This window comes from Triplophysa dalaica, chromosome 14, assembly GCF_015846415.1.
Source record: "Triplophysa dalaica isolate WHDGS20190420 chromosome 14, ASM1584641v1, whole genome shotgun sequence".
Lineage (NCBI taxonomy): Eukaryota > Metazoa > Chordata > Actinopteri > Cypriniformes > Nemacheilidae > Triplophysa > Triplophysa dalaica.
In genome coordinates this window covers 2,707,646-2,735,000 of record NC_079555.1, presented here as the reverse complement: position 1 = coordinate 2,735,000, position 27,355 = coordinate 2,707,646, and the positions used below count along the sequence as shown (strand labels likewise).

General features: G+C 37.5%; 2 protein-coding genes across 2 annotated transcripts in view; both read right to left on the bottom strand.

Annotated features, from left to right (window-relative positions):
* ptprq (protein tyrosine phosphatase receptor type Q) overlaps nt 1–280 on the bottom strand; it is a 42,528-nt gene extending 42,248 nt beyond the window's left edge. Inside the window, exon 1 of the mRNA XM_056766971.1 lies at nt 62–280. Coding sequence (XP_056622949.1) covers nt 62–124 — 63 coding nt within the window. The 5' untranslated portion in view covers nt 125–280. The remainder of the gene's footprint in view (nt 1–61) is intronic.
* Nucleotides 281–1,071: 791 nt separating this feature from the next.
* otogl (otogelin-like) overlaps nt 1,072–27,355 on the bottom strand; it is a 35,994-nt gene continuing 9,710 nt past the window's right edge. Inside the window, exons 20-57 of the mRNA XM_056766165.1 lie at nt 27,174–27,339; nt 27,016–27,090; nt 26,877–26,926; nt 26,164–26,338; nt 25,956–26,063; nt 25,591–25,729; nt 23,763–23,897; nt 23,487–23,633; nt 23,261–23,380; nt 21,710–21,826; nt 21,253–21,409; nt 20,195–20,221; nt 19,925–20,098; nt 19,421–19,699; nt 18,458–18,575; nt 17,613–17,692; nt 16,891–17,531; nt 15,154–15,331; nt 14,590–14,732; nt 14,489–14,512; nt 14,307–14,399; nt 12,882–13,065; nt 12,380–12,597; nt 10,823–10,964; nt 10,351–10,536; nt 10,061–10,273; nt 9,799–9,903; nt 9,599–9,706; nt 8,135–8,236; nt 7,938–8,042; nt 7,274–7,314; nt 7,072–7,135; nt 6,813–6,991; nt 5,997–6,101; nt 5,317–5,436; nt 5,197–5,242; nt 2,158–2,237; nt 1,072–2,018 (exon numbers count right to left, since the gene is read on the bottom strand). Of these exons, the coding sequence (XP_056622143.1) occupies nt 1,818–2,018; nt 2,158–2,237; nt 5,197–5,242; nt 5,317–5,436; nt 5,997–6,101; nt 6,813–6,991; nt 7,072–7,135; nt 7,274–7,314; nt 7,938–8,042; nt 8,135–8,236; nt 9,599–9,706; nt 9,799–9,903; nt 10,061–10,273; nt 10,351–10,536; nt 10,823–10,964; nt 12,380–12,597; nt 12,882–13,065; nt 14,307–14,399; nt 14,489–14,512; nt 14,590–14,732; nt 15,154–15,331; nt 16,891–17,531; nt 17,613–17,692; nt 18,458–18,575; nt 19,421–19,699; nt 19,925–20,098; nt 20,195–20,221; nt 21,253–21,409; nt 21,710–21,826; nt 23,261–23,380; nt 23,487–23,633; nt 23,763–23,897; nt 25,591–25,729; nt 25,956–26,063; nt 26,164–26,338; nt 26,877–26,926; nt 27,016–27,090; nt 27,174–27,339 (5,345 nt within the window). The 3' untranslated portion in view covers nt 1,072–1,817. The remainder of the gene's footprint in view (nt 2,019–2,157; nt 2,238–5,196; nt 5,243–5,316; nt 5,437–5,996; nt 6,102–6,812; nt 6,992–7,071; nt 7,136–7,273; nt 7,315–7,937; nt 8,043–8,134; nt 8,237–9,598; nt 9,707–9,798; nt 9,904–10,060; nt 10,274–10,350; nt 10,537–10,822; nt 10,965–12,379; nt 12,598–12,881; nt 13,066–14,306; nt 14,400–14,488; nt 14,513–14,589; nt 14,733–15,153; nt 15,332–16,890; nt 17,532–17,612; nt 17,693–18,457; nt 18,576–19,420; nt 19,700–19,924; nt 20,099–20,194; nt 20,222–21,252; nt 21,410–21,709; nt 21,827–23,260; nt 23,381–23,486; nt 23,634–23,762; nt 23,898–25,590; nt 25,730–25,955; nt 26,064–26,163; nt 26,339–26,876; nt 26,927–27,015; nt 27,091–27,173; nt 27,340–27,355) is intronic.

Genomic DNA, 27,355 nt, shown 5'->3' with positions numbered 1-27,355 from the left:
TTCCATTAATAAAAAAAGTAATCTAAACAGAATTGAACTCCTTCAAAGAATGAATAATTACCTGACAAACGTACAAGAGTGGCCAAAACAAGGTTAAAACTTCGTCTAAGGAGCTCCATCCCATAATCCTCGAGTTCACAAGATACCTTTACACTGAAGTACTGAGGTCTGAGGACTGCACTGTAATAACCACCTACACTACAATAGTATAAATATAACAAATTGCCCGAACCTCAGCAGCATCCTAAAAGTCTCTTACAGGCATTTTAGAACAAAACTTTGGCTCAGCACAGCCTACAATAAAAAAAATACCCCACATTCCTCAAAGACACACCTCCACTGCCACTCTGGCCGTGCCAGCATCTCAGAGCTTAACATAAACACTATAGGATGACCCTGGCATAACCAAACCTCCCAAAACAAGTCTGGCTTTCATTCAGTCACATAAATTTGTTCAATGCAAGACTTTGTGACTGTAGATTTTGCCTGTTTTTCTAATCTTTTTACGACTACTTTGTTGGAATGAGACAACAGAGGCACACGTGGGAGTGTCAGAGGTGGGATTGCAGTAATAAATGAAAATAATAAAAAAATCCTGCATGAAGTTCATCACAAATATGTACTGTACATGCTCCTACATACATTATGTTTGTTAGTGTTTAACACTATACTGTATTCGAATGTGAGCGTATAAATTAAACTTCACATTTCCCATGACATCAGAAGTATTTGAATGTACTTTCACGTTAAGCATTATATGTTGTTTAAATTCTCTCAGTTCAGCACTGGCAGAAAAAACAGATTGTATGACACAGTTCTCTATGGGCATCAGCTGCTGGTCGAATTTATTTCTGCCGTTAAATTCTGATTCAGCAAAATGACGAAGGGAGGATATGAACGTCAACAACAGCTTAATTACTCGACCTGAAAGTAAAACAGCTCAGCAGAATGTAACAAAGTCGTGTGGGGGCTGACTTTATTGATAAAATAACTGCCGAAGTTACATTAAGGTGAACTAGACTTTCAATTATGTTGTTTGTTTCTAGAATTTTATTGATTATTGCAGTAAAAGCATGATTTCACGGTCAAATTATTACTAAAGCTGTTCAAAATTTAAACATGTAAAAAAATATGTTACAAAACGCTTGGCATGTCAAATTTAAAACTATTTTGCATAATGCATGTTGAAATCAACTTGTGTACTGTTTTATAAAAAACAATTACAGTAACATATAACGTCATATAAGTTTCTGTATATTAGACTTATCCAATGATGTTCACTTGCTGCAGAAAGCACGTATATGCATTATGGCTATAAAATGAAATTCAAGTTTATCATGTTTCATGTGATTGTTTTGAGATGGCGTAGTTAGGAAAGCAGCCCCTAAAATGAGCTCCTTTCAAAAAATCGTGCAGAGATTTGTTTCTAGAGACATATTTAAGACTGGCTTGTTTTTTTCCTCCTACGTAAAAATTAAAAGAGAAAATGTCTATTGTTGGAAAAATGTATAAAGCATATTTAGTCTAAATATGCATCTTAGGATGTATAAATGGCATATTGGAGCTAAGTACTATTGCCCCGTGTAATTAAAAGTTTTGACATGGTTATAGTGTATTATCTATACATTGCACTGGTTTAACAGCAGTTTTTAACTATAATCTGTGCTAAACAGGTTAGAGTAACATCAATTAAAAGAAATAAAAAAAAAATACAGCGATGGTGTTAGTAGATTGCAGTTTTACAGTTACGCTATATGCAGTCAAAGCTAGTGATCTCTCTGGGATCTCAAAATTACTGCACACGTCACAGAAATGAATCAGTTCCACTGGCACGTGCAGTCCGTTGGCTCCTGGTAATAATAGTCCACTGTGGTGGCATTTCGAGTACAGTACAGCTGAATGATGCGGTTCTGAAGGCCGTTCTCACGGCAGCATTTGCAGAATCGAGCGTGACTGTTAATGTTGAAATTAAAGATGGTGGCAGACGGACATTTTCCATCACATGAGTAAACAGTGACCTGAAGAGAGTAAACGAAAGAGGCGACATCACCAATGAAAAATATATAATGAAATAAAATAACAGAATAGAACAGCATAGATGATGCAGAATAATGTAATATAATAGTATGATTATAATAGAATTAGGTTAAGACTCACAGGTGCGTTACTTCTGCAGTCATCTTTTCTGATGGTGGTCCTAATGGCGACTCTCTTACAGGTCTTACCGTCCTCTTTGCCTACATACACACACGAAAACAATGTGACTTACACATAAACATACACATTTTAAACACACATGGTTACAGTGTTTCATGTCAAAATGATTGTAACATTTGTTAAAAGGACAATCATTTAAAAAACACATTGGATATAAAAAATACAAGCATTGTAATGTACACTAAGAAATGTTCATTATACAAGAATATTCCTATTATGTAGCCAGCTGAGGTCTGTTTTGACAGCTAAACGAAGTAGGGTATGCACACACACACACACGCACGCACGCAAACACACACAGAATTAAACACTTTAACCCACGGCAGGCTAAGTGGCTATTATCACTGCACCTTGGGGGCTCACTTGATTGACAGGTTAGTTACCACGGTGACAACCGACTGACAATGATGGAGCGGCGCCATGGAGGATTGAACTTTTCACCCATATGAGATGAAATCGCTGTTTAACATTGATTCACTCAAAAGCATTGAACTAAAGACAGAAGCGTTTGTGTAATAATTTTCTTGCTCATTATTTGCTTCAACAGTGAGATTCAGGAGGCGCAGGGAGGACTGGTTTCGAAGATTTATCAAGGGTGTCAACAGAAAATAAATCAAAACTCTAGAGCTGTGTGTATAAGAGGGTGGGAGGGACAGCTGATGAGAGTTTCTGGAATGCACTGACGGGCGTACTGTATGAGGGCTTACAATGAGTTGAAGCAATGGGTTTATAAGGAGCAATTTACACAAAAATGACAATCGTATCATAATTTACACACGTCATGTTCTTTCAATGGAATGCATATACTAACACAGAGTCATCTGGGTAGTGTGAGTGATTTTAAAGGGATACTCCACCCAAAAATTAAAATTCAGTCTTCTTTTACTCATCCTCGAGTTGTTCCAAACCTGTATAAATTCCTTGTTCTGATGAACACAAAGAAAGATATTCGGAAGAATGGTAGCAACTGGCACCATTGACTACAATTGCAGAAACAAATTATTGTAAAAAAATTTTAGATATTTTGAAGAAGTTAGGAAAACAAACAGTTCTGGCGCCCATTTGACAACCATTTAGATTTTTCCTACTATGAGAGTCAATGATGTCCCAGAGATGTCATTTTTCTAAATATCTTGCAAATATCTTTCAGTGTGTTAAACCAGACAAAGAAATTTAAACAGGTTTGGAATAATTTAGTAATTTACTTTCAAATAATATACAGGACAGGACGATTAAACGGAAAAAACAGAAGGTTTGTGTTTGTTAAAAATGAGCTAAAAAATATTTCAAATCAATATTTCTTATGCGGTAATTGACTCATGTGGCGAATTGCCATAAGCGAGTTTATGTACATCCAGCTGGCTGTTATCACAAGATAAACCCCTTTAGTGTGAAACATACACTGTACATTATCTCAATGATGTTTTGAGGAAGCAGAGATATAATATTAGTGTGTGTGTGTGTGTGTGTGTGCTTTGTGTACATCAGGAAAAGGCATCCAGTAAAACAGGCCATACATGATGTTTCCCTAGCCTAGATAATACATCATTTTCTTCAGATGAAAAAATAAATAAACAAGAGATACTGTACATGTCAGACCACTCCTACGCTGTAGTACTGTACATCCACACTCACACAAATGCATTTAGATGCAGTAAAGATAACCAGTAGATGGGTGGGTACCTGTATCACAGTTAGTACTAGCAGTGGGTGTTACTGGACTAACGGAAAATGGCAACAAACCAAGTCCAGCACCTAAGAGACACACAGGAGCACGTTCACAAATTCACATGTTATCTGGACTTCGCAAACTCAGACGACTCTGCTCGTAGAAAAAAAGCCCAAACCAACGCAGCCGCACACATGAGCCCTCATGCGTACGCAGATGTGCACACCCACCATTTGCTGTTGAAAGGAAATGAACTGCACCAAGACATATCCCAGATGTTCCTCGAAATCACCTCTGAATCCTCTAGTGTAAAAAAGTCTTCTTTAAGAGTTCAAAGCTAATTCATGCAACATCTTTCAACACGCTTACCTTTGTTTATCAGTGATAGAAAAAGATTATTAGTGATAGACCGACTGTGATGGACGGCCAGCACATTGCGAGATTACTTAGTTTGCTTGGAGGGTTACCAATAGTGTTATTTTATGAATTAGAATTTCGAGCAAATAGTGTAAAATAACATGTCGTTTACTTATTGCGACGTTGTAAAATTAGATTTTTAATCACACTGAAGCAACAAAACCATTATTGGAATTTGCCGTTTGTTGAGACAGTGACCTAATCCACATGTTTTACATTTTGTTTACATTTTTTATTAATTGTATCTGCTGTTGGACGCCCTGCTGTGTAGACATCCGTATTAGCATTAGCATCGTCCACCGTCGTCCACCACTTGTTCATTGAATCGTAATGATTCTGTTTCATTTGAATCTGTTCGTACATCAAGCTTTGACACAAGACAGTTGAACCACAAATATCACAGCAACCCCATAGCACCAAATCCAACCAACACCAAATGACACGCAAGACAGACAGGTTAATGCCGCCCAGAGACAGTGGAATCATACAGAAAACTGGTCTTCAAAAACCTGCACAGGTTGTTTCAAACTTATTTGTGAGACACAAGCAGAAGACATTTCTGTGTAAATTGTTCATAACGCCATTCTTGAGGAACTGTCATATTGGCTTTTCTTGACAGGTTACGCAAGAATGGTTTCATACAGAAAATTGCTCAGCTTGTGTTTAGTTGTATTGTAGAGGGATATTTAGGACAAGGAACAGGGAAATATGTACAATATAAAAGAAGGTACAAGAAAGCCGTTTATTTTGTCAAGGACAATGGTGAGAATTTAACCACAGATGCAACCAGCAGCAAGTAAAGCCCAGCACTGCCCCTCCATCATGCTGTTCCAAACAGACCCCAGCGTTCCCAGAAAGGCCAACCACACACACACACACACACACAAACTTACACGTCTTACAGCAGCCGTCCACATACGTCTGGACTATACCTCCATTCTGAAAGAGACAGAGCAAAGATTAGGACTCAAACTATACAAAAGTAAACGACAACCAGAGGACCGGAAGCAGACCTGAATACACTCGGTGTCGTTGAACGGAGGACAGACCACTCCAGACGCCAGAACAACAGCACCTACTGCAGTCTCCAGACAGTCAAAGCGTGTGCAGTTAGCCACCCACGAGCTGCCTGCCTGGAAATCAAACACACGTGTCATGTTTTTTTTATTATTTGAAGTAGGGATGCACCGATGTATCTGCCGCCGATATAAGATACATTTTTACCGCATTTTACCGTTTCATCTGAGAGAAGCTGCTGTCAAACTTTGCGGCAAGCCGTCAAAAAGAAAGTCCGTCGTCAAAATAAAAGTCCAGTTAACCACATGACAAAACTGCTACTAAAAATGTGCAATTAAATGTAAGTAGACTTGAAAAAAACATGAGATGTTAGATACTGGTTCATATTAACATAGTTGTACACCAAAAAAAAATACAAATGGATTTTGTAAATAAAACGGAATCCAATATCGGAATCGGCAGATAGTTATTTGTTAAAATCGGTATCGGTGCATACATAATTTGCAGTTACCTTTAAATGTAACACAGTATTTTTTCAGAAAATCCTGTTAACGGCGGGGAATGAGTTAAAAGTGCCTTTGGCAAGGAAAGTCTATAGCGGCTATCAACATTATTTACAAGTCTGTGAAATGAAAAAGCTTGATAAACATCTGTATGGGTGTATGTGTTAGAATACCATGAATACTTCAGTAGTTCCGTTTTCACTGGGATACGAACATGAGATGTTTTTGCAGGACCCGCAGCAGACGTGTGGATCAGAGGAGGGAACATAAATCTGGTGCTGCAGTAAAATATAATCATTCATTTACAAGATCATGGAAAATGCTGGTTGTGTTCAGATATGAACATACACAACATTTAGAGAGCTTAACAAATGTTAATTAAATCAGCAGTTCTAGATGTATTGTGGTCATTTCAGTCCAGTGTCTAATGAAAAATCAAAGCTCAGGAGTGACAAAGTCATCCGAAAGTAATGTGGATGACTGACAGCATGACAAGAAACATCCAGGTCATCACATAAACAAATAATTTTGGAACTTTTCCTAAATACATGTAGTAAATATTACTGCTTAAAAGTGAATCTGAACTAGTTTTCTTTGCTGTTTTGGATGTCTGAAAAAAACCAGAGCATCTTTTCTGCTATTTTCACCTTATTTTATGTAAATAAATGCCAATAGAAACTATATTTTTATTTGACATTTGGGAGATAGTGTTAGTAGTTCACAGAATTAAACAAAAATAATAATTTTACCTAAACACTCAACTATAAATATTTAATGCAGAAAAACTAAAAATGGTCTCTTAAAATTTTCCACAGCTGCACATATTTGTTAGTTCATGGCAAACTCTTTTTTTTCTTTTTCTTGCTCCTTGTTTTTTATTTCAATTGTACAGCACTATGCTCAACTGCTGTTGTGTTTATTGGTGCTTAATAAATACAAATACAATCCAAATCATTGTCTCACTATGTTAGATTGATCACGTGACTTACAGGTTCACATTTCTCGGAGCAGTTGGCAGTGGTGACCTCTACGGCGTAGAATCCGGTGCCGGGATCTTTATGTGTCAGACAGTGAACGGTGTAACAGAGCTCCCCCTCAAAATACTGCACCATGGACTGACCCGGGTTCAACACTGTCGCGCCCTGAAACAGACACACCTCGGCCTTCTCTACACACACACATGCACACTTGTGTTTGAAATCAGTTGAATTAAATATAACGTTGTGTGTGTTTGTGCGGAAGTCTTACTGCAGGAATAAAGGGGACATCCACACGGGCCGCCCTGATCTGCCTCCTCCACTCTCACCTCTCCCTTAAACACACAGAGATCAAGGGTCAAAGGTCAGCTCCCATATTACCTACTGACATCACAGAAAGTTTACTCATGACAATAGGTAGTTGGTTCGACAATGCATGCAAATTAAAATGCACTGTAAATTAAAATACCTACCACAGTGCAGACAGGGCGTGTGATATTATGACACTGACATTCTGTAAAAACCAAACAGGGTTTTTAAATGTTATGAGCTGAGACTTGTGAACTCTTACAAATGTGTGGTATTGAAATTAATGTATTTTAATATACACCATGGAACTTTAAACCATATTCACGTATCATGATATTTTTATTGTACTCTATGAACACAAATATTACATTTAGCAAATTGATTTTCAAATGAATGTTTTGATAGTGTGTGTGTACATTTACATTTACGCATTTGGCAGACGCTTTGAAAAGTGACTTACATTGCTTTATCCTATACATTTTACATAGGTATATGCATTCCCCTGGGATCGAACCCACAACCTTGCGTTGTTAACGCAATGCTCTTACCACAGAGATACAGGAAAGCTTTTTATTGTGTATTTTATTGTGGGTGTATTGGGAGACAAAACTGCAGAAAAAATGATGTAATATCAGAGAAGGAACTACGGAACATAATGATGCACTCAAAATCAGAGTGTATTGTGGGTAGAAACGAACAAATAACTGATTACTAATATAGTGTGATTTCGGACACACCTCTTGTCTTTATTCACTTCTAAATAATGTTTTATGTAGATAAAAATGTATAAATAATTATGTTAATTTAAACAGAACAGTGTGTGCGTACCGCAGTGGGTCTCTGGACAACAGCTCTCTGGCACAGATCTCTTGACCATCACAGCTCCAGGAGCACAACTCACGCTGGGCTCAGGACACAAACTCTTGTCACAAACTGAAAGATCAACACACACCACTTCAATCTTTCATGATGACCGGCTCGTAATGACTCACAAATGACTGTGTGTTGTAGTGTATGTTACATACCGCAGTGATACTCTGGACAGCAGTGATTGGTTGTGTTTATGTCTACAGCCAGTATTTCTCCAGGCAAACACACTGGAATAGGTTCTATACAGGATTCACATACTGCAAAACACATGCAAAACTACTGTTTATGCTGTGATGAGAAGCTATGAAGGCAACTGCATAACAGTGATTATGTCAATAATGTTTCTTGGGCAGAATTACTATTGTGATACATAATATAGAATATGTTGTTGAAATAATATATTATAATACATATTATATTGTATATAAATTTTTTGAAATTAATATATATTCTTGTATGTTTTATTTGCATTTATATTAGGGCTGTCAAAAGATTAATCACGATTAATCGCATCCAAAAGAAAAGTTTGTGTTCACATGATATTTGTCTGTGTACAGTACATAATAATTTTCTATTTTTAAGCACATTCAAATACATCCATATAGATCAATAAAATATAAAAATAAACAATAATGTGTGAATAATTGAATTTATTGGTAAATATAAATAAATACATAATTTTATAAATAAATGTGCATGTGTTTATTAATAAAAAAAGAATATCCACAGAAACATATTATTTAAACACAAAATTTTATTCTGTATGCGATGACAGCCCTAATTTACATATAGTTTATTTGTTTAATGATAATATATTATTTAAAATATAATTTGTTTTTAGTAAAGAACAAAATTAGAAATGTTGCATTAGCAAAAAACTGAAAAGTTAACTTTAGGCACTTAAATCAACCTGTATAGTAATACAGAATAATAATAATAAGCACGAAAACAAAAAAGCTAAATTAAACTCAAATCACATTGAAAATATAAAAAATGAAAGGTTATTCACAATAATAGTAATTCAATTGATAAAAAAAAGTTTCAGACACAAAATGAAGCAAAATTACTTAGACGTTAAAGGGATAATTCACACAAAACTAAACAATTCTGTCATCATTTACAGATCTTCGACTTGTTGCAGTATAATTTTATTTGTTCCGACAAACACAGAGAATGATATTTGGAAGAATGCTTATAACCAAACAGATCTTGCTTGACTACCATAGTAGGAAAAATTACTTTATCAATTTCTTGTTCTGTTGAACACAAAATAAGATATTTTGAAGAATGTAGGACAGCAAACAGTTCTGGGGCACTTTTATATACCGTTGTGTTTTTCCTAATATGGTAGACAATGGGGGGCAAACTCTGTCTGGTTATAGGCATTCTTCCAAATATCTTTCTTTTCTTTTTTTTATTAATACAGATTTGCCACACCTCGAGAGGTGAGTAAATGATGGCAGAATTGCCTTTTTTGCCTGAAGAATACCTTTAATTCTGTAAAGCTGACTTATGTCTATAGGTATGTGTATATCGACTGTTGTGTACCAGATGCGAAAAAGACTTTTCCATAGGATTGTATGGCCTGTATCTATTTGAAAGAGTATTGAAGTAATTACCACAGAGGTAACTGAAGCAGCAGCTGCGTTCTCCTCTGACCTCAACCAGAAACTGATCTTCTCTGCAGAGCGGAGACGGGACGCTTGGGCATGACAGCGGATCACATTCTGACAGACCAATCAGAACACTCGTCCTTATATACTGAACATATTAACAGCCATCACAGACAAGATTGCATGTACGTGTATGTCTCTCTCACCACATCTATACTCAGGACAGCATGAAATAGCGCTGTAGCCGATCACCAGCTTGTTTACGTTCTCACAACTGGGCACCTCACTTTGACAGATGGTCAGGTTGCATTCTGCACAAAAAGACATCAATTAAACTTGGATGCAAAATGATCTGCTATATGCCAATACAAGTCTTCACATGTCTAAAAAGGGTGTTCTTTACCAGCACAAGTGTATAATGTGAAGTATGTGAATTGGATTTTAGTCTCTATTTTTATTTCTATATACCACAGATCTTCTTTGGGCAGCATACTCCTTCCTCCAGCACGTCGACTGCATACTCTCCCTCTCTCTCACACAGCGGCGCGGGTTCATAACTGCACTCGGGTTCCACAGGCACGACGCTGCCGTTCTCCAGACACTTGAACAAGCAGCAGCCGCGCAGAGAACCGTTCCACACCTCTCCAGGAGCCCGCGGAGAACCCTCATTATCCGTACAAACTGATCACAGGTGAATAACATGAACACATGCGTCACAAAAGCAGTTTGTTTAAAAGGCTTCGTGAGGGCGTTCTCACCGCATTGCTGCTCCGTGACACAGAAGGCGGAGTCTGCCCGGTGCAGGATGGTCCCACTTTTACAAACACACTCCTCTCTTATGGACGAGCAGGTGGTTTCCTCGTAGTAATCGCGGTTCTGACACGTACGGGTCTTGCATGTGTTCACACACGCTTGATATTCCTTACGGGGAGGACATTTGAGCGCTACAACACGCAAAAACTTCATGAGGTGCATTATGGGATTGTGTTTACAGTAAAGAAATTTTAGTTTCTCTGCCAGCTCATGCATTTAAAACTCATGCATCTTAAATCTAAACTTAAAGCGTAAATTATATCTGACTACAAAATTATTTTCAAGCATTTAACCCACTTAAGTGGCTTAAAATAAATACTGATGCAAAAATTTAGATTTTACGGCGTCTTTAAAAGATCAAGAGACACATCATTGAGACGTTTGACTGGTGTTTTGTCTGTATCTAAACACACTCACGGCAGAAACTGCTTGTTCTCCAGCTGAAGCAGATCTGATGTGTGTAACAAATGGCCACATAAGCAGCCAGAAAATCACACTCGTGTTCTTTATAATGAAGATCACCGGCCCAGATCTTATCACAGAAGTTCTCTGGAGAAACCTGCGAAAAACAACAGAAAATGTAATTTTACATTTACATTAGGGTGTGTGTTAGGGTGTGAGTTTAACTATTCATTTTATTATTATTCATTAAAATAATATATATATATATTTATATATATATATATATATATACATATAAAACCCTTTGTAAAAAACAAAAGAAGTTATGGATTTAATGGGAATTGTATTGGTTTTAATGGACACTGTATGAGTGTCTAATGGTATGTGATGGATTCTATTGGTGGGATGTTATCTATTTTCTTAATGGTTTTAATGGAAAAAGCTGATGGCTCATAATGGTATTTTAATGGAATCCATCAGAATTTCTGTGATGAATACCCTCCCTGCTGAAAAAGAACATAGAAACCATCTCAAAAATTGTAATGGTTTCCATTAAAATACCATTATGAACCATTAGCTTTTTCCATTGAAACCATTACAAATTTCTTTTGTGTATTGTGTTTTGGGCATTTTCCAGTATAATTTAACATCCCATCGATAGAACCCATCGCATATGAGTAGAACCATTACAGTTTCCATTAAAGCCAGTACAAATCCCTTTAAAACCATTGCAATTTATTTAATGGTTTGTATTATTTTTTCAGCAATGATTTTAAAGGGATTTGTATTGGTTTTAATGAAAACTGTAAAGGTATCTACTGGTATGTGATATTGCCCTGCTGAAAAAAAACTATAGAAACCATTAAAGAAGTTTTATGGTCTTAATAATTTGTACTGTACTAACTAAAATTGTTCTACTGGTGGTTTGACTTTGATTCATTCAACTAAATTATTAATATGGTTTCCTGTGACTCAGTGGTTAGAGCATGGCACTAGCTATTCCAAGGTCATGAGTTCAATCCCAGGGGCTTGAGAATTGTCAGAAATAAATGTATAATGAAATCCAATGTACTGTAAATTGCTTTGGATAAAAGTGTCTGCCAAATGAGCAAATGTTAGTATTTTTATAAAAAGCCTGTCTTCTTGAAATAACAATGCCACACACATCTTGAATGTACTTGGGGACTGGTGGTGAGTAAATGAAAAAGCAATTAAATTTTTGGGTAAACTAATGCATTAAGGAATATAAATACAATTAAAAAGACAAATAATTTGAAATTCCTTTCAATTAAATATCACGAAAAGGCAAGAATACTGTATGCAATATTTGTGTATGTTTTAATATATGACCTATAAGAAACAGCAACAAAACTGTATAAAAAGAACAAAATGCGACAAATAACAGGAAATGAAGAACTTTATCCTATTTATACTTTTGGAATCTGACCCTCAAAGAAATGTAGTTGAAGATCCCTGGTTTAATCTAGCCTGAGTGGACTTTAAAGGCAAATATTGTATAAATATAATCATTTTTGGCCACTATTGTATGTATATATTTGGTGTGTGTAGTACCTTGTGGTGACATCTAGAGAAAGGTCTCTGGTTGAGCATTGTAAAACATTTGGAGCAGTTGCCTGTGGTGCAGTTGTCTCCTACTCTACGGAAGTAATCTGTGTCCTCTGACGTATCAACCATCCATCCGTGGAGAAATACGGGAATGTCTTCTACATCTGACACCAGTGTTCCGTTGGGTAGCCGAAGGTCATTGGCCGGATTACCGTCACAACAACCTGAGATAACATAATCAAAGTGAATTTAATAATGAAACATATCACACATGCTTACAAGGTGTTCATACCTCATAATGTGACATTCAGAATGTAGAAAGAATATAGATTTATATCTTTAAGATTTATACCCAGTTTGGATTTTATTGGCTAACATTGTGTATATCTCTAACAACACAAAGTTTTTTTCATAAGCATGGCCTGGAGTGATGAATTATACAAAGAAGATCAGAAATGATTTCAGATTGTCTTTGTAATACGATGTTGTGATACAAACACACACTGACCGCAGAGTCCTCTTGTGGAGGTGTTATCAGGTTTTGTGTACTGAAGGACCATGATACCAGTGCTATGGTACCACTGTATGCTAATCCCACCGGGCGTGTCAATGATGTACATTGTCCCGGTGTCATCAATATGGAGGTTCTGTCTGGTGAAAGGCAAGCGGGCCGTAATCTGATTCACTGAGACCTGTGTCAGATCAAACAAAACAACCATCACATGAGCATCACATGAGCATGTCACATCTCATAAAGCTTACTGACAAAATATGTTTGGGCTTCATTGAACAATTAACAATTTAAAAAAACTGCAGTTAACCAAGGTTATTATAGTCTGGTAAAACTAAAATATATGTTCTTTTAATGGAAATCAAATCAAATATTGGGCTCAACATTATTTGTAAAACTTAACAAATATTATAAATGTTGTCTCAGGAACAAACTGAAATGGGATGTAAAAGGTACTCAAATTATTTACTTAAAATAAGTAAAAACTAAACTGAAACTGAAATTAAAATAGATTAAACTTAATATAAACATAAAAATAAAAATTAACGACGAATAAATGACAAACTGACAAGGTAAAAATTGCTAAACATTAAACTAATATGAAAACTAAAAGAATAAAACATACAATTTTGTCAACTTAAAACCAAATTTTGTTTTCTCCATTTTTTAAGTTGAACAAACAACAGAACCCTGCCTTAAACAAAAGAAAATGTAATGGATTTATTGGGAATTTTATTAGTTTTAATGGACACTATGTTAGTGTCTACCGGTATGTGATGGATTCTAATGGTGGGATGTTATCCGTCTAGATGGGACCGATAAATTCAATTGAAATAATGTCCAAAAGGCAAAAAAAGGGTTTAATGGAACATTTCCATAAATTTTTTATCTTGAAATAAGTACAATTTTTACTAAAACAAAAATAAGATAATATAAACATAATCAAAACTAATTAAATGACAAACGTACATAGCCAATTTGCCAAATATTAAAGCGATATGAACAAAACGAATATAAAATGAAAAGCGAATTAAAAATATCAATCAACTCCTATAAAACATAAAACTATAATGACTGCAAGTAAAGGTCGAGTGTGTAATATTTTAGCAGACTGATTGACAGAAATGCAATATAATATACATAACTATGTCGTCAGATGTAGACCGTACATAATGAAGCGTTATGATTTTATTATCCTAGAATGAGCTATTTTTACATGACGGGTCCCCTTATGTGGAATTCACCATGTTGTTTCTACAGAAGCCCTAAACGGACAAAGAAAATCTCCTTCGGCAAAGAAGCGAAAACGTGACGACATCTTAGCTCTCTGTCAACCACCGTAGTGCTTCAAAAGGGAGTGGTGGAGTGAGATGCCGTTAAATTTCATTCACTGGACCTTTAACAGGTTGTGAAATGTGTTACCTTACGATCCAGACGGTTGACCATGATTCTGTATGAATGAGTGGTGATGTTCAATTTCTTGAAACACAGACCTGAGGTTCCACCCGAGGGAGTCTAACGAGACAGAAAATGAGTTTGCGGTGCTTGCTGAACGGAATCTGGTATTTCAAAAACATACTAATAAATGCAAAAGACGCCCTTACCGGCCGTCGGATGTAGTTCACACTCTGTAAACAAAGAATAAATAGTGAAAAAGAGTAGATGAGGTATATTTCTGTGTGTTTTAATGTTAGCGTGTGTTTACCTCACTTGTGGGGCATTTCTCAATGTGTCCTACTATTTTCTCTCTAGGCAAATGGACCAAAATATAAGAACCGATATCATACAGTGCCACATTATTCCCGTCAAATGTGATCACGCGCAGATCAGAGATTATGGAGCAGCGACCTGATAACACACGTTATAAACAAACATTAACAGTGTTCTCTAATAAACATTCTTTGAACATACAACCGCAAACATGAATTTATATTTATAAGTGTTTTTGCATTGCATAAGTCTACTCATTGCATGAGTATTTTATTTGTCAGCAAGCTGCTTTATGTCGTGTATCTTTCCAAACGGCATAGTTCACTCAAAAATAAATATTCTTTCGTCACTTTTTTTACCCTCGTGTCATTTCGAACCTGTATTACCTTCAGAACACAACAGAAGATATTTTGATGATGGTTCGTAACAAAACAACATTGACCCCCATTGTATGAGCACAAAACAACCGAGACATTTCTCAAAGTATCTTCTTTTGTGTTCCACTCATTAAAAGTGAAATCGTTTTTGTGTGAATTTTCGGCGTGTGTGTGGTTCTTACACGGGCACTGCCAGAGCGGACAGCAGGTGTCCGTGTTGGTCTGGATGGGTGTGCCCAGCAGGTTACATTGGGGTTGGCTGATGTTGTATCTGCAGTGTTGAGAGGAATTGTGCAGCATCAGCTGTCCGTTAAAGCAGATGTACTCGCTGCACTCGTCCACACGCAACGAATATGGGGGCTGTGAGAGAAAACATGATGGAACCAGAAACACTTCACCAATCCTCGTGACATCATCCGTGACGCACATTCTGATAGGACGCTTGACGGATGTGTTCATGTAGCACCTTTGAACGATATCAATTGATGCCTGTGGTCTATTACCGGATTGCGCAACAAATAAACCAACATTTATGGTAACCAACATTACCGTACCACACCTGAACACATGACGCTCATCTCCAAACATCAACATCCTGGCAAGAGGACAGGAATGGGTTAAAATAAGGAGTTACACTATGTGTAATTGACAGATAGAGGCGTTTATGAATTGATGATTTATTTTTGGGGTGTGTTTGTGTGCATGTGTGTCCGAGAGATATCTAGGTCAGGGAGGAGAACTGATAGACAACAGGTCATCGCTCATATCATGTAGAAGTTAAAACAACAGTTACTTGGAAAGAACACACTAAGCATAGGAGTTGTGAGGAATTTAACTATTCCACCTAATTCTGGTGTTACCTACTTTTATTTACTTTGCGTTCTTTAAATTCCCAATAATAAAGGAGTGGTTCACCCCAAAATGGTTCTGTCATCTGTCATCTTTCTCCTGCAGAAGATATTTTGGTAACACTTTACAATAAGTCGCTATTTATTAACAATTATTTAATACATTTGCTAAAATGAATTTACAATGAACTAAATGAATGCACCATTTATTAATGTTAGTTCATGTGACTTTCAGCATTCACGAATACATTATTAAAATCAAACGTTTTCACTGTAAACACTAGTTAATGTACCATGATCTAACATGAATAACTGTACTGGCATGAACTAACATTAACATGGAAGAATAAAAGCTGAAAAACTAAATTGTTCATTGTTATCTAATGTTGAACCTTATTGTAAAGTGTTACCGATATTTTGACGAACGTTGCTAACAGAAAACTGCTGGTCCCCATTGACTTGCATTGGATTTGTGTTCATGCAATATATGAATGGGGACCATCGGTTTTTGGTTCCGAGCATTCTTCAAAATATCTTCTGCAGAAAAAAGAAAGCCATACTGCTTTTAATGACAAGACAGAAAGTAAATCGTGACAGAATTTTGGGGTGAATTACTTCATTAACACCAGTGTTGGGCAAGTTACTCTGAAAAGGTAATTAATTACTAGTTACTAATGACATATTCAATAGTGTAATTAAGATCACTGTACAAATTACTCACTCCAAAAAGTATGTAATTAATTATTACTAATTACTTTCTACATCCTACATTAACCTCGATTAGTTAAGTGTTAAAGGATAGACATGAAACAGCTCTTTTAATTCATTCAAATAAATTATATGAACCTACATAAAGTAGTATTATTAACTGGCAAATGTATAACAAATGTGATAATTATAAATTAAAGCACAGGTTTTAATGTTACAGTCTGAATTTTGATGTCAATTCCACTATTGCACACAAATATATTACACAGAGTAATCCCTTACTTTACTTTTTCAAGGGAAAAGTAATTAAATTAAAGTAACTAATTACACCCACAACTGATAAACACACAAACGCTCTCTCACCGTGCAGGGTCCTGTGGGTAGTACGAATGGAGGACGACCCGTCGTTATTCTGGCCGTTTCTGGAGAAGTTGGCGGAATCGGTTCAGAGGTTGTTGATGGTGCTTCTGTTGTTGTCGTGGAGACGGATGTTGTCTCTGTGGTGATGGTTGCAGAGGTCGGCTCGGTTGTGGTCTCGGTTGTAATCACAATGGTGGTTGTAAAAGGAACGATGGTAGTCGGAGGGCTCGTCTCTGGTTTTGTTGTCAGTACCTCCGTGGTTAAAGTGGTGACAATCGGAGTTGTAGGTGCTGCAGTGGGCGTGGTGGTTCTGGTGGTGGGCGGGGCTGTAGTGATCACAGGTGGTTCTGTGGTTGTCTGAGAGGGAGTCGTGGGAGTTTCAGTGGGTGTGGTTGTAGCCAGAGTGGATGTGGTTGGTGGAATCGTGGGTGTGGTTGGACTGACAATCAAACCCGCCTCTAAAGGTGTAGTCATGACTGTAGTACCGGCCGTGGTGCTCGGAGCGGTACTGGGTGTTTCTGTTGTGGTGGAAGGGGTTGTTGTGGTTGTAGTCGTAGGTGGGGAAGTGGAAGTTGGTGCCGATGTGGTTCCGTTCGATTGGGTCACGTACACGTACGGTGTCGGTGTTGGAGACAAACTCACACCTGCGGAAACAAACATTTCAGAGCCAGCACATATGCTAAAATGAATCTGACTGTGTGAATTTATGATGGCATGAGACGTACAGTCTTCTTGGTAGACACATCGTCTGGTCACCTCATCCAGCAGCATCGGCTTGGGACACCGTGGAAAACATCCTTCAACCCTACACACGCAAACAAACACACACAGACCAAAACAAGTCACCTTCACAATATAGGGCTGTTGATACATGCTTTCTAAACTGTTTTAGTGCTTTTTTAGTAAGTCAAAAGAGCCCAGCCACAAGTTTATATGATATTCTGATGTCGACATACACTCACCTAAAGGATTATTAGGAACACCTGTTCAATTTCTCATTAATGCAATTATGGTGATGGTGTAATGATGTGGGGGATGTTTTCTTGGCACACTTTAGGCCCCTTAGTGCCAATTGGGCATCGTTTAAATGCCACGGCCTCCCTGAGCATTGTTTCTGACCATGTCCATCCCTTTATGACCACCTTGTACCCATCCTCTGATGGCTACTTCCAGCAGGATAATGCAGCATGTCACAAAGCTCGAATCATTTCAAATTGGTTTCTTGAACATGACAATGAGTTCACTGTACTTAAATGGCCCCCACAGTCACCAGATCTCAACTCAATAGAGCATCTTTGGGATGTGGTGGAACGGGAGCTTCATGCATCCCACAAATCTCCATCAACTGCAAGATGCTATCCTATCAATATGGGCCAACATTTCTAAAGAATGCTTTCAGCACCTTGTTGAATCAATGCAACATAGAGTTAAGGCAGTTCTGAAGGCGAAAGGGGGTCAAACACAGTATTAGTGTGGTGTTCCTAATAATCCTTTAGGTGAGAGTATAGAATAGTATTAAAGAACATTTGTTAAGTGTATTAAGACTTTACATAAACATGTGTAATCTTACGGAGGTAAGAACTGGCAGCGTGTGGCATCAGGGTCATTGCACGTTTTTACACACGGACTGGCACATGCGTGATATTTCCACTCACACATCAAGCGGTAGGGAATGACAAAACTGCTCTCTAAAATGCACAAAAACACACACACAGTATATTTTAGACACATAAAAGAATGAGGTATTCGTGATGTGTAGTATTTTCTATGAACCGGAAGTTGCAATCGTTTTATCGTCTGTATTCTGATTCTGACGCATTTCCCAGAGAAACAGAATTTCTAATGAGAAAAAACTGTGGGCATGGCATGTATTTTCACTGCGAATTGATTGGATGTATAAAAACATCGATTGCATTTTTAAGTGTAGCCGGGAGCAGACTGATAGTTGAAGGGGAGGAGTTAACGGATGCTCCGCCCAAGCCATCTAATTTACATCATTTGAGATGGATAGTCACTAGAGGCCATAAATGCATTGAATAATTTTAACTGAAGATTATGAGGGCACGTGAATTTAAAAAAAAGACGGACCCACGTTGGTAAGCTGTTTACAAAAATCGCGGCAATATTTCAAGAAAAAATTGCATAGTCATTTTATGGGGACTTTAAAAAATTTATATAGTATGTAATTTTTTATAGTAGTGTTTTTTTGAGTAGAGTATTTTTGTGTTGATTTCCAGTACATATATGATAAAAATATCAAATTAAGATACATTTACAGAGAAAATTACCGCAATATAAAGTCTGTTTTTTTTTATTATATGCTTCAATCATTAAAAAATATTTGCCAATAGGCTAAGAAAAATAAACTGAAGTAAGTACTGAATAAGTATATCAATTTTATTCTTTTCGGAAAACACAACTTAATATTTTAGGTCATCCTGTTTCAAGAATTTTCAGATATCTGTACTGGAAATATTTTTTTGCAGTGTATGATATGAGAAAAATGCAATTATTTATTTGCACGGAATCTCACCCTCAACAATGAAACTGCTGCTGATTTTGAAGATATTTGTGTTGTCGTAGTTCTGAGCTCGTGCTTGTGTGCGTGTGATGGTGAGGAAGACGGCCTTCTGACTGTGTAACTCGAAGGAGGATCGTCCAGGTACCCACAATCCCTGGTGGTGTATGAAGGTGGCCCGTCGTTTGAACTCCTCCCCGGGCTGCCAGTGCTCCAATCGTAATGCACGGTTGACGGTGACACACAGGAAGTAATTGGGCCTCTCTGCCGACTCCAGTGAGACAACAGGAAGTCCTAAACACGCAACAAAATATCAAACGCATGACAAGATTTCACAAATAATTTTTCAGTCCTGGGTGAAAACGAAATGTGATGCAAGTGATATGCAATTAAAAAAAAAATATGCATTACATTTTCGTCTGCAAATGGTTTTGTATTTCTGTTTCATTTTTGTTTTGTCTAAATTGTTTTGTTTTGGGTTCTGGTGAACAGGGTTTCTGTGTATTTGCGTGTGCTCACGTGACGCTCGGTCCTTATATAATCCAGTTGTGATCATGAAGTGGAAGATAGTGCTGGGCTGAGCGCTGGTCCTCAAGAGAGGAAACACTTCACCACTGCTCACATTTGCACCAAACACACACGCAGATTCATTCTGCTCAGTATTGGACAGAGTAAATGGACCCTCTCCCAACTCTAAAAACACAAAGACAGAAATACACATATAAATAAATGGGTTAGAGCAAGAACGTCTGCTTGAAGTACAACATGAGAAGAATAAAGGATTTCTACCTTGGTTGTAGTATTCACAATCATATGCTGTCGAAGGAAAAACAGACAGTATGAAACAACATAAACAACACATTCAACTTATGAAATGTGTGAAACAGATTTGTAAGGCTGGGTTTTATCTATCAGAAATGTATTGGCTTTACTATCGGGCAGTTTCAAATATATCAGAAGAAACTTAAAGGTATGTTGTTAGGTTTATTGTAAAAAATAAATAAATAAAGTTTATGTTTTTCTTTGATTAAAAAATACAGGTCGCAAAAGGATAACAAAAAAAAAGGACCCTCTTTATAAAAAAGAATCAATTACTCTCCCTACATAAATTATAAAAAAAAACACCAAAGAAATCTGTATTCTAGAGTCTTAGACCTTTCCAATGATATATAGTTTGTTATGATTCGATTAGAAAACAGATGAACAATATTGATGCAAATTAAGGTGTCCCGTATACGGAACGGGTGACAGTTAACAGGCTACGAAAACCACTGTTTGTTGTTATAAACAATATTGAAAATACAGACATCCCTACAAGATTAGTTTTGATCAGATTTATGTTCAATGTGGAGATATGTATAGTATGTACAGTATGTCTATGTATAATGCACTGTAAGTCGCTTTGGATAAAAGCGTCTGCCAAATGCATAAATGTGATGTATGTAATATAACGAGATACAAGACAATTCAAATATTCATCTAAAAATAACAATAATAAAAAATTAAAAACAATTATTTAACCTCCTGTCACATGAAAACTATTTTTGACTCTGTGTGACACAAAAGAAGATATTTTGAGAAACGTCTTGTGGTTTTGTGTTCATACAATGGATGCCAATGGAGGTCAGTGTTGTTTGATGATCAATGTTCATTTAAATATCTTCTTTTGGGTTGTGCAGAAGAAAGAAAGCCAGACAGGTTTGGAATGAAAAGAGGATAATAACACGATGACAGAATTTTCAATTCTAAGTGAACTATCCCTTTAACGTGTGTTGACCTAATATAACAGACAGTAGAAGTGGGTCAGAAGGTCATGAGGCTCGTGGCACGCGTGTGCTTGTACTCACGGCATACAGTGGGGGATCTCCAGCTCACTGTCACGCCGTGTTGACAGCACTTGTGTGCGTACGCTGCGATGCTGGTGCACAGACACTCGCAATCCCCCCCGCGGTTACAGTTGCAGGTGTCCGTCAGGCAGTTCTTATAGAACCAGGTCACATCCACCTGGGGGTCCACAGGGGGATTTAGTTACACAATGAGCACAGAACAATAAAGGATTAGAGAATACTGGATATCTGCACCAATTAATCTGCCACAACATACAAACGGTTGCATAACACACAAACACTTGATGCTGGGTTGTGGCTTATTGAATTTATACAGCCCTCTAGTGTCCAACTGGGTATAAAACGAAAGCCTCTATCTGTGAGTTCATCATGACATGTTTGTGTGCGGTTGTGGATAAGATGTGTCCTTTTTAACTGTATGCCAAGTGTGTTGTTAAAGGCCGGAGGAGATGCTCACCACATTGTGACACGGAGCAAAGACGTCACTGTACAGGAGACCACACTCACGCTTAGCGTACGGCTGCCGGCTGAGGTCTCCTTCACATGGCCTGCGTACTACAAAATCACTCTCACACTACACACATACAACACACACACTGAGGTCAAATCCTGATCATTTTATATATTCTTTTAATTTATGTAGTGGCTTAATGTCTCTGTTTTTACTCATACACTGCAAAGAATTGTTCATTGTTATTTTTTTTGATTTGAGATTTTTTTATATTTGTTCTTGAAAACAAGATTTACTTGATAAGTATTATTTTTATGATGCCAAGTTTTTTGTTTTCAAAGTTTTAAACCAGCTTATTAATGTCTTAAATTAGGATATTTAAGTCGTTTTTCATAAAATGCAAATGGCAATGACATATTTTAAGATATGTCAGGGACATATAATTTCAGTTCAGCTCAAATTTTCATTTTAGTCTGGGATTAGTCTTAAACCTTATCTGTGAAACCAAGCATCTTTTATATTATAATTTTATTTTTAATTTTTTTATAAATGAATAAATGATAAATAGTCTATTTTTGTCTGTCTCCAGTACAAACAAGTACATATTCTTAAATCAAGATACATTTACTGACCAGAAAAATGATATAAGATTGCTTGTTTCTGAAAATATAATTGAAATTCTTGCTTAAATCAAACAATATATCTGCCAGTTGGGTAAAAAAACGTGCATAAAAACTTCAAGTTCGAACTTTATTGAATAATTCAAGTTTTTTTCTTACCACTGGCAGAAATTTTTGCTTGTTTTAAACATAAGCTCACTATTAATATATATTTTTTAAAACAAGACTCAGTCTCTTATATCATGTATCTTTATTCAGGATTTTATTAAGGAGTGTCTATTTACACTAAGTACAAATAGCCCGCCCCACCATTTTAAACAGCAACTAAAGTGGCGTAAGGTGTAAAGTTTGTTTAGCTTGACCTTAGAGACTAGATCATATCGTTATATTACTTTTTCTATCACATTACAGATCATAAAGGCAATTGTTTTCAATAAAATGTGTGTTGGACTTAAAATAAATTTGTATTCATAAAGTTTAGGTTTAGAGTTAGAGTAGAGTTTAGAGAGGGAGTAGGTGTACGGCTTAAATATCTCAATAAAATGCCACCATTTTAATTATTTGTGTAAATAATGTTTAATGCACAACAATACCGAGGTCCAAATAGTAACGTTATATGCCATTATGTACTGTATGTACCAATAGCATCTAACTACTATTTCTACTAATTCGAAGAAAAATACAGCTATTTTCGATTAGTGTAAATAGCATATTGCTAAGAAATGCATGTATTTTCACTAAGTGTAAACAGAACCTACTACTATTTAAACTTAGAGTGAATAGCATCTGCCCATTTTTAAACATTTGTACAGAAAACAAGACAAGAAATTAATACAAAAATGCTAATAAAATTGAGTTTATGCATAAAAACATATGCATAAAATTTTTGTTTTTGGAGTGTATCTATTTCTCTCTCTTCCTGAGACAGATGTCTTACCTGCCCGACAGCCCAGCTGTCTCCAAACGCCTGTGCGTTACTGACCTCCATGTGTCCCGCTGTGGTCATGTCATTCACTGTCACCATGTCAAAGTTCCCACACAGACCGCTCAACTGACCCTACAATCAAAAAACACATTCACCGATAAAATATCTCTGCATGTTGTGAATCTATCCTGTTGCATTTCTAAGGGCGACTGTACATTCAGACACAATGACTTCTGACCTTCCATTGCGGTCCAGCGCGGATATGAATGGTTGTCTTGCGGTCCCATAAAACAGTTAAATCCTGGGCGGGGAAGTGGACCACTGTGTAGTATCCCGCACCCCAGAGCTGAAACTCGAACCCTCTCCCGACCACCGTAGATGAGCTCTAGAGTCAGAAGCACACAGATAACATACAGACTACAAGATCCTGAAGACAACCTACCCGAAGGTTAGACGGTTTCTTCAATCAGACAGAAAATCCCTTTTTATTTCATTTGTTGTTCAGTATACTCACAGGTTTACCAGAGCTGTCACTGAAGTAGATTTTGGTGAGTCCGACATAAATAAGCAAGTACTTCATACAGACAATCCCACTTTCATAGCAGTCTTTATTTTGAGCCATGATGGAGACCTCCGTCTCGCCGACACTCTAGATTCAGATTTAACACGATGAAATTCATTTCTCACACATAAAAAATCATTTGAACAAACACATTTAAATAATCAATGCATAGGTTAACGCTAAGCATATGCATATCATGTTATATGTAAGTAAACCCGGTGTGTTGTTGTCTCCGTGTGTGTGTGTGTGGATGCTTAAGGTAATGAGAATAGACTTTGGTGTCTCCTAAAGGGCAGTGATTCTCTAAGGAGCCTAGTGATCCACCCAGGGGACAGACCTTTCCTATCACCACAAAAAAAGAAATGCCTTCAGACAACACACACACACACAGACAGGCACACACACTTTCTCGTTCATTTAGGGCAGAAGCAGGTAACATTGCGTAGGCTGATGGGGAACAGATTGCTCTTTGTTACGTGCGGCACTTTGCTCAGTTCCTGTGCTGGGACTGACATTAACTCTGGCTCCATTACCACAGTCGTGGTCTAATTAAAACTCCCCTCCGATTTTCCCAAGATTACAGGCGGTTGAAGCAGATCTCTTTCCTTGCCACTCTATCCGTCCTCGCTGAAGTCCACAAAGTGTAAAAGCGCACACACGCACACATGCTCGGTAAAAATGTCTGTGTTTTGTAGGCGTGACGCTTGTGAAACAATCTCTTTGTTATGTGAAGTCGGTAAGCGGCTTCGCACGGTCGTAAGATCTGCACACAGGGCTCGTGGTCATCGCCGCTACCCGTAAGTTGCAACAACAAAACTTAAACTCTTACACGTCACTCTCTTTGATGAGAAAGAAATGATATAAGAATCAATATCAGATGTTTTAAAAAATGATGCCCAGCTGAAAAATGTGTTGCAAGAACGGTGTGCCGACATTCTCATGAGGTTATAAAAACTTTTTTAATGACTGTTTTTAAACATTCCACTACATCGTACGAATAACGTTTAAAACCAACATTTTACCTTGTTTTCAGAACATTTAGCAATGACCTATTATGATGATGAATGGTATTTTATCGTAACAGCAACAATGTTTTTGATAACTTTGAGAGAACTTTTATATAATGTTTTGAGATCATTTTCTGTAAGCAAGAACCAGTGGTTAGCATATTAATAAAACATGGCAATAATATAAAAATGGCCAAAATATTAAAGGGGTCATGTGGCGTGATACGTGTTTTTCTGTGTGTTTTGGTGAGTTATATGTTGCCCATGTATGTATTAGTCACGTAAAATTGCAAAAATTAAAGTGTCGGAACAAAAGATGAATTCTATTTAAAAGCGAATGCTCACCCAGACCTGCCTGAAACCTTGTGCAACAACCCCACTACAAATCTAAGTCAGTTCATGGTATGATTTGACTGAGGCCGCCCAAATGTATACGCAAGTCAGGTGGGTGTACCTGTCAGTATAATTGCTTTGGAACCTGATGGTCCAAATATGGTAAGAGGCGTAACATTTCCGTCACACGCTTGCATTATTTGACCAATCACTACGCACTAGTTAACTGGCCAATCATAGCACACCTCGCTTTCAGAGCCATGAGCTTTGTAATGAATCTGCGCATTTCAGATACAGTGTTTTTAACCTTAAATCGTGTATACACATTACATTACATCTAAAACAAATGATAATATTTGTTTTAGCCGTGTCATATGACCCCTTTAAAGATTATTTTCCGCACCTTTCTGTTGGTTTTTCATTGACACATGTGAAAGTACCTTAACAAGAGAGACTTGGCAGTCGCTGACGTAGTCATATTCCAGACCGTCAAATGTATGGTAATGACGGTCACTGTATATGGTACACACCGCTGGACATGGAGAATATGTGCAGTTAAAAAATCCACGATGACACACGCTGGAGAGAGAGACCACATATCAGCCATTCCTCTTATATATGCTGTACATACAACCTCCCCCAAAAAACAGACTTGAGTTTATCTTAATACCAAGCATACAAGGCAAAGCTTTCAATAGTTTAAAATGTTTCCCAGAATGAACCTCAGGAACCCATTCAGCCATGTCTTTTATAGTAAAACTGGTAGTATATGCATATGAAGCTGCACATGATAGTACACACTGACCAGCGATAGCACGGGGTGTCCACTGACTCTCCGGGCAGATACTCTAGACCGAGCCATGCACAGGGGCAGTTCTCTGGGTAATAGCACTCGCCATTATGAGCCACTAGCCTGTACCAATCAAAAACATTGTATAAGATTACATCCCCTAGTGTCAATTGACACGCACGCCTTGCAAGACATTTGTTCGTGTGAATACGAATGCAAGTACCCTGCAGGACATCCACATCCTGGTACACACGGGGTCATGGGAGGACAGGTCAGGTTCAGCATCAGGTTGCGACAGGTGAGCTCACAGGCCACGCCCACACCTGAAGGTCCGAGCCTGCCGTGACCCCTGCAGCTGAAGAAGACTTTACCAGTGGGACAGTCTCCTCTCTCGGGCTCTGAATAAAGATGGAGGAGCAGAGAGAAAAAAAGACAAAGAAAAGCAGAGGAATCAATTTGACGTTTCCCCAAAAAATTAAGTGAGTGATGCTGGCTAGGGATGTTTTGTAGGTGGTTTTGCAGAAGACATTTTAAAGAAGGGTGATATTAAATCAACATTTGTCCCTGTTGGCTTTCTATTGTATAGACATAAACCATGAGAAATTTCTTAGAATAACTTCTTTTGTCTTTTATCTCTATCCGTAAGTATGGGAAATTAGTGATGCTTGGGTTCTCAAGCAATAACTGAAAAGCTATTTAACATTCTGAAGCGCAGCCATTTCATAAGATGGAAAAAATTAAAAAAGCAGAATTTACAGTGTACAGCCACCAGACTCTCTCTCTCTCTCTGTGTGTGTATCTGGTGTAAAGATCTTTCTAGCATTCACTCGCCTCAAAGCTCTGCCTCTGAGGAATGAACGCTTGACCCTACAAGACATTCTTCCAAAGGACGGCAGGGGTGAAAGAGAATGAAGTGTAAGATAAAGTAAAGTTTACCTCCCAGTCCCTCCTCTGGCACACACTCCATACGGCCGTTTCTACAGAGACTGCGCACACAGCACTATATTACTCAACACAGACAATATTGTCATTTAATAAACAGTATATTCATTTGATTCTGTAAAGACGCATTTACCATGGTCCAGAAGAACTGAAGGAAACATCTCCTGGCTGAAACACTGAACCCATGAAATAACAGTGACAGTGGGAACTAAAGAAACCAAAAAACATGTCATTTTACATGACTGGAATGTGAACAAATGATGTAAACAGCACTGGTGTATTCAGACGTACAGTAACACACAGCGTTGTCGAGCGTGATCGTAGAACGTTCCCTCGGAACAGCTGCATCCTTCAGCACAATCTCCATCACAAACTTCAGTACTGCTGATTGACTGGCACGTCCTGCCACATGCTGATGTGCATGGATGATACATCATCCCCCCTAGACACACCAAACCTACACACACACAAAC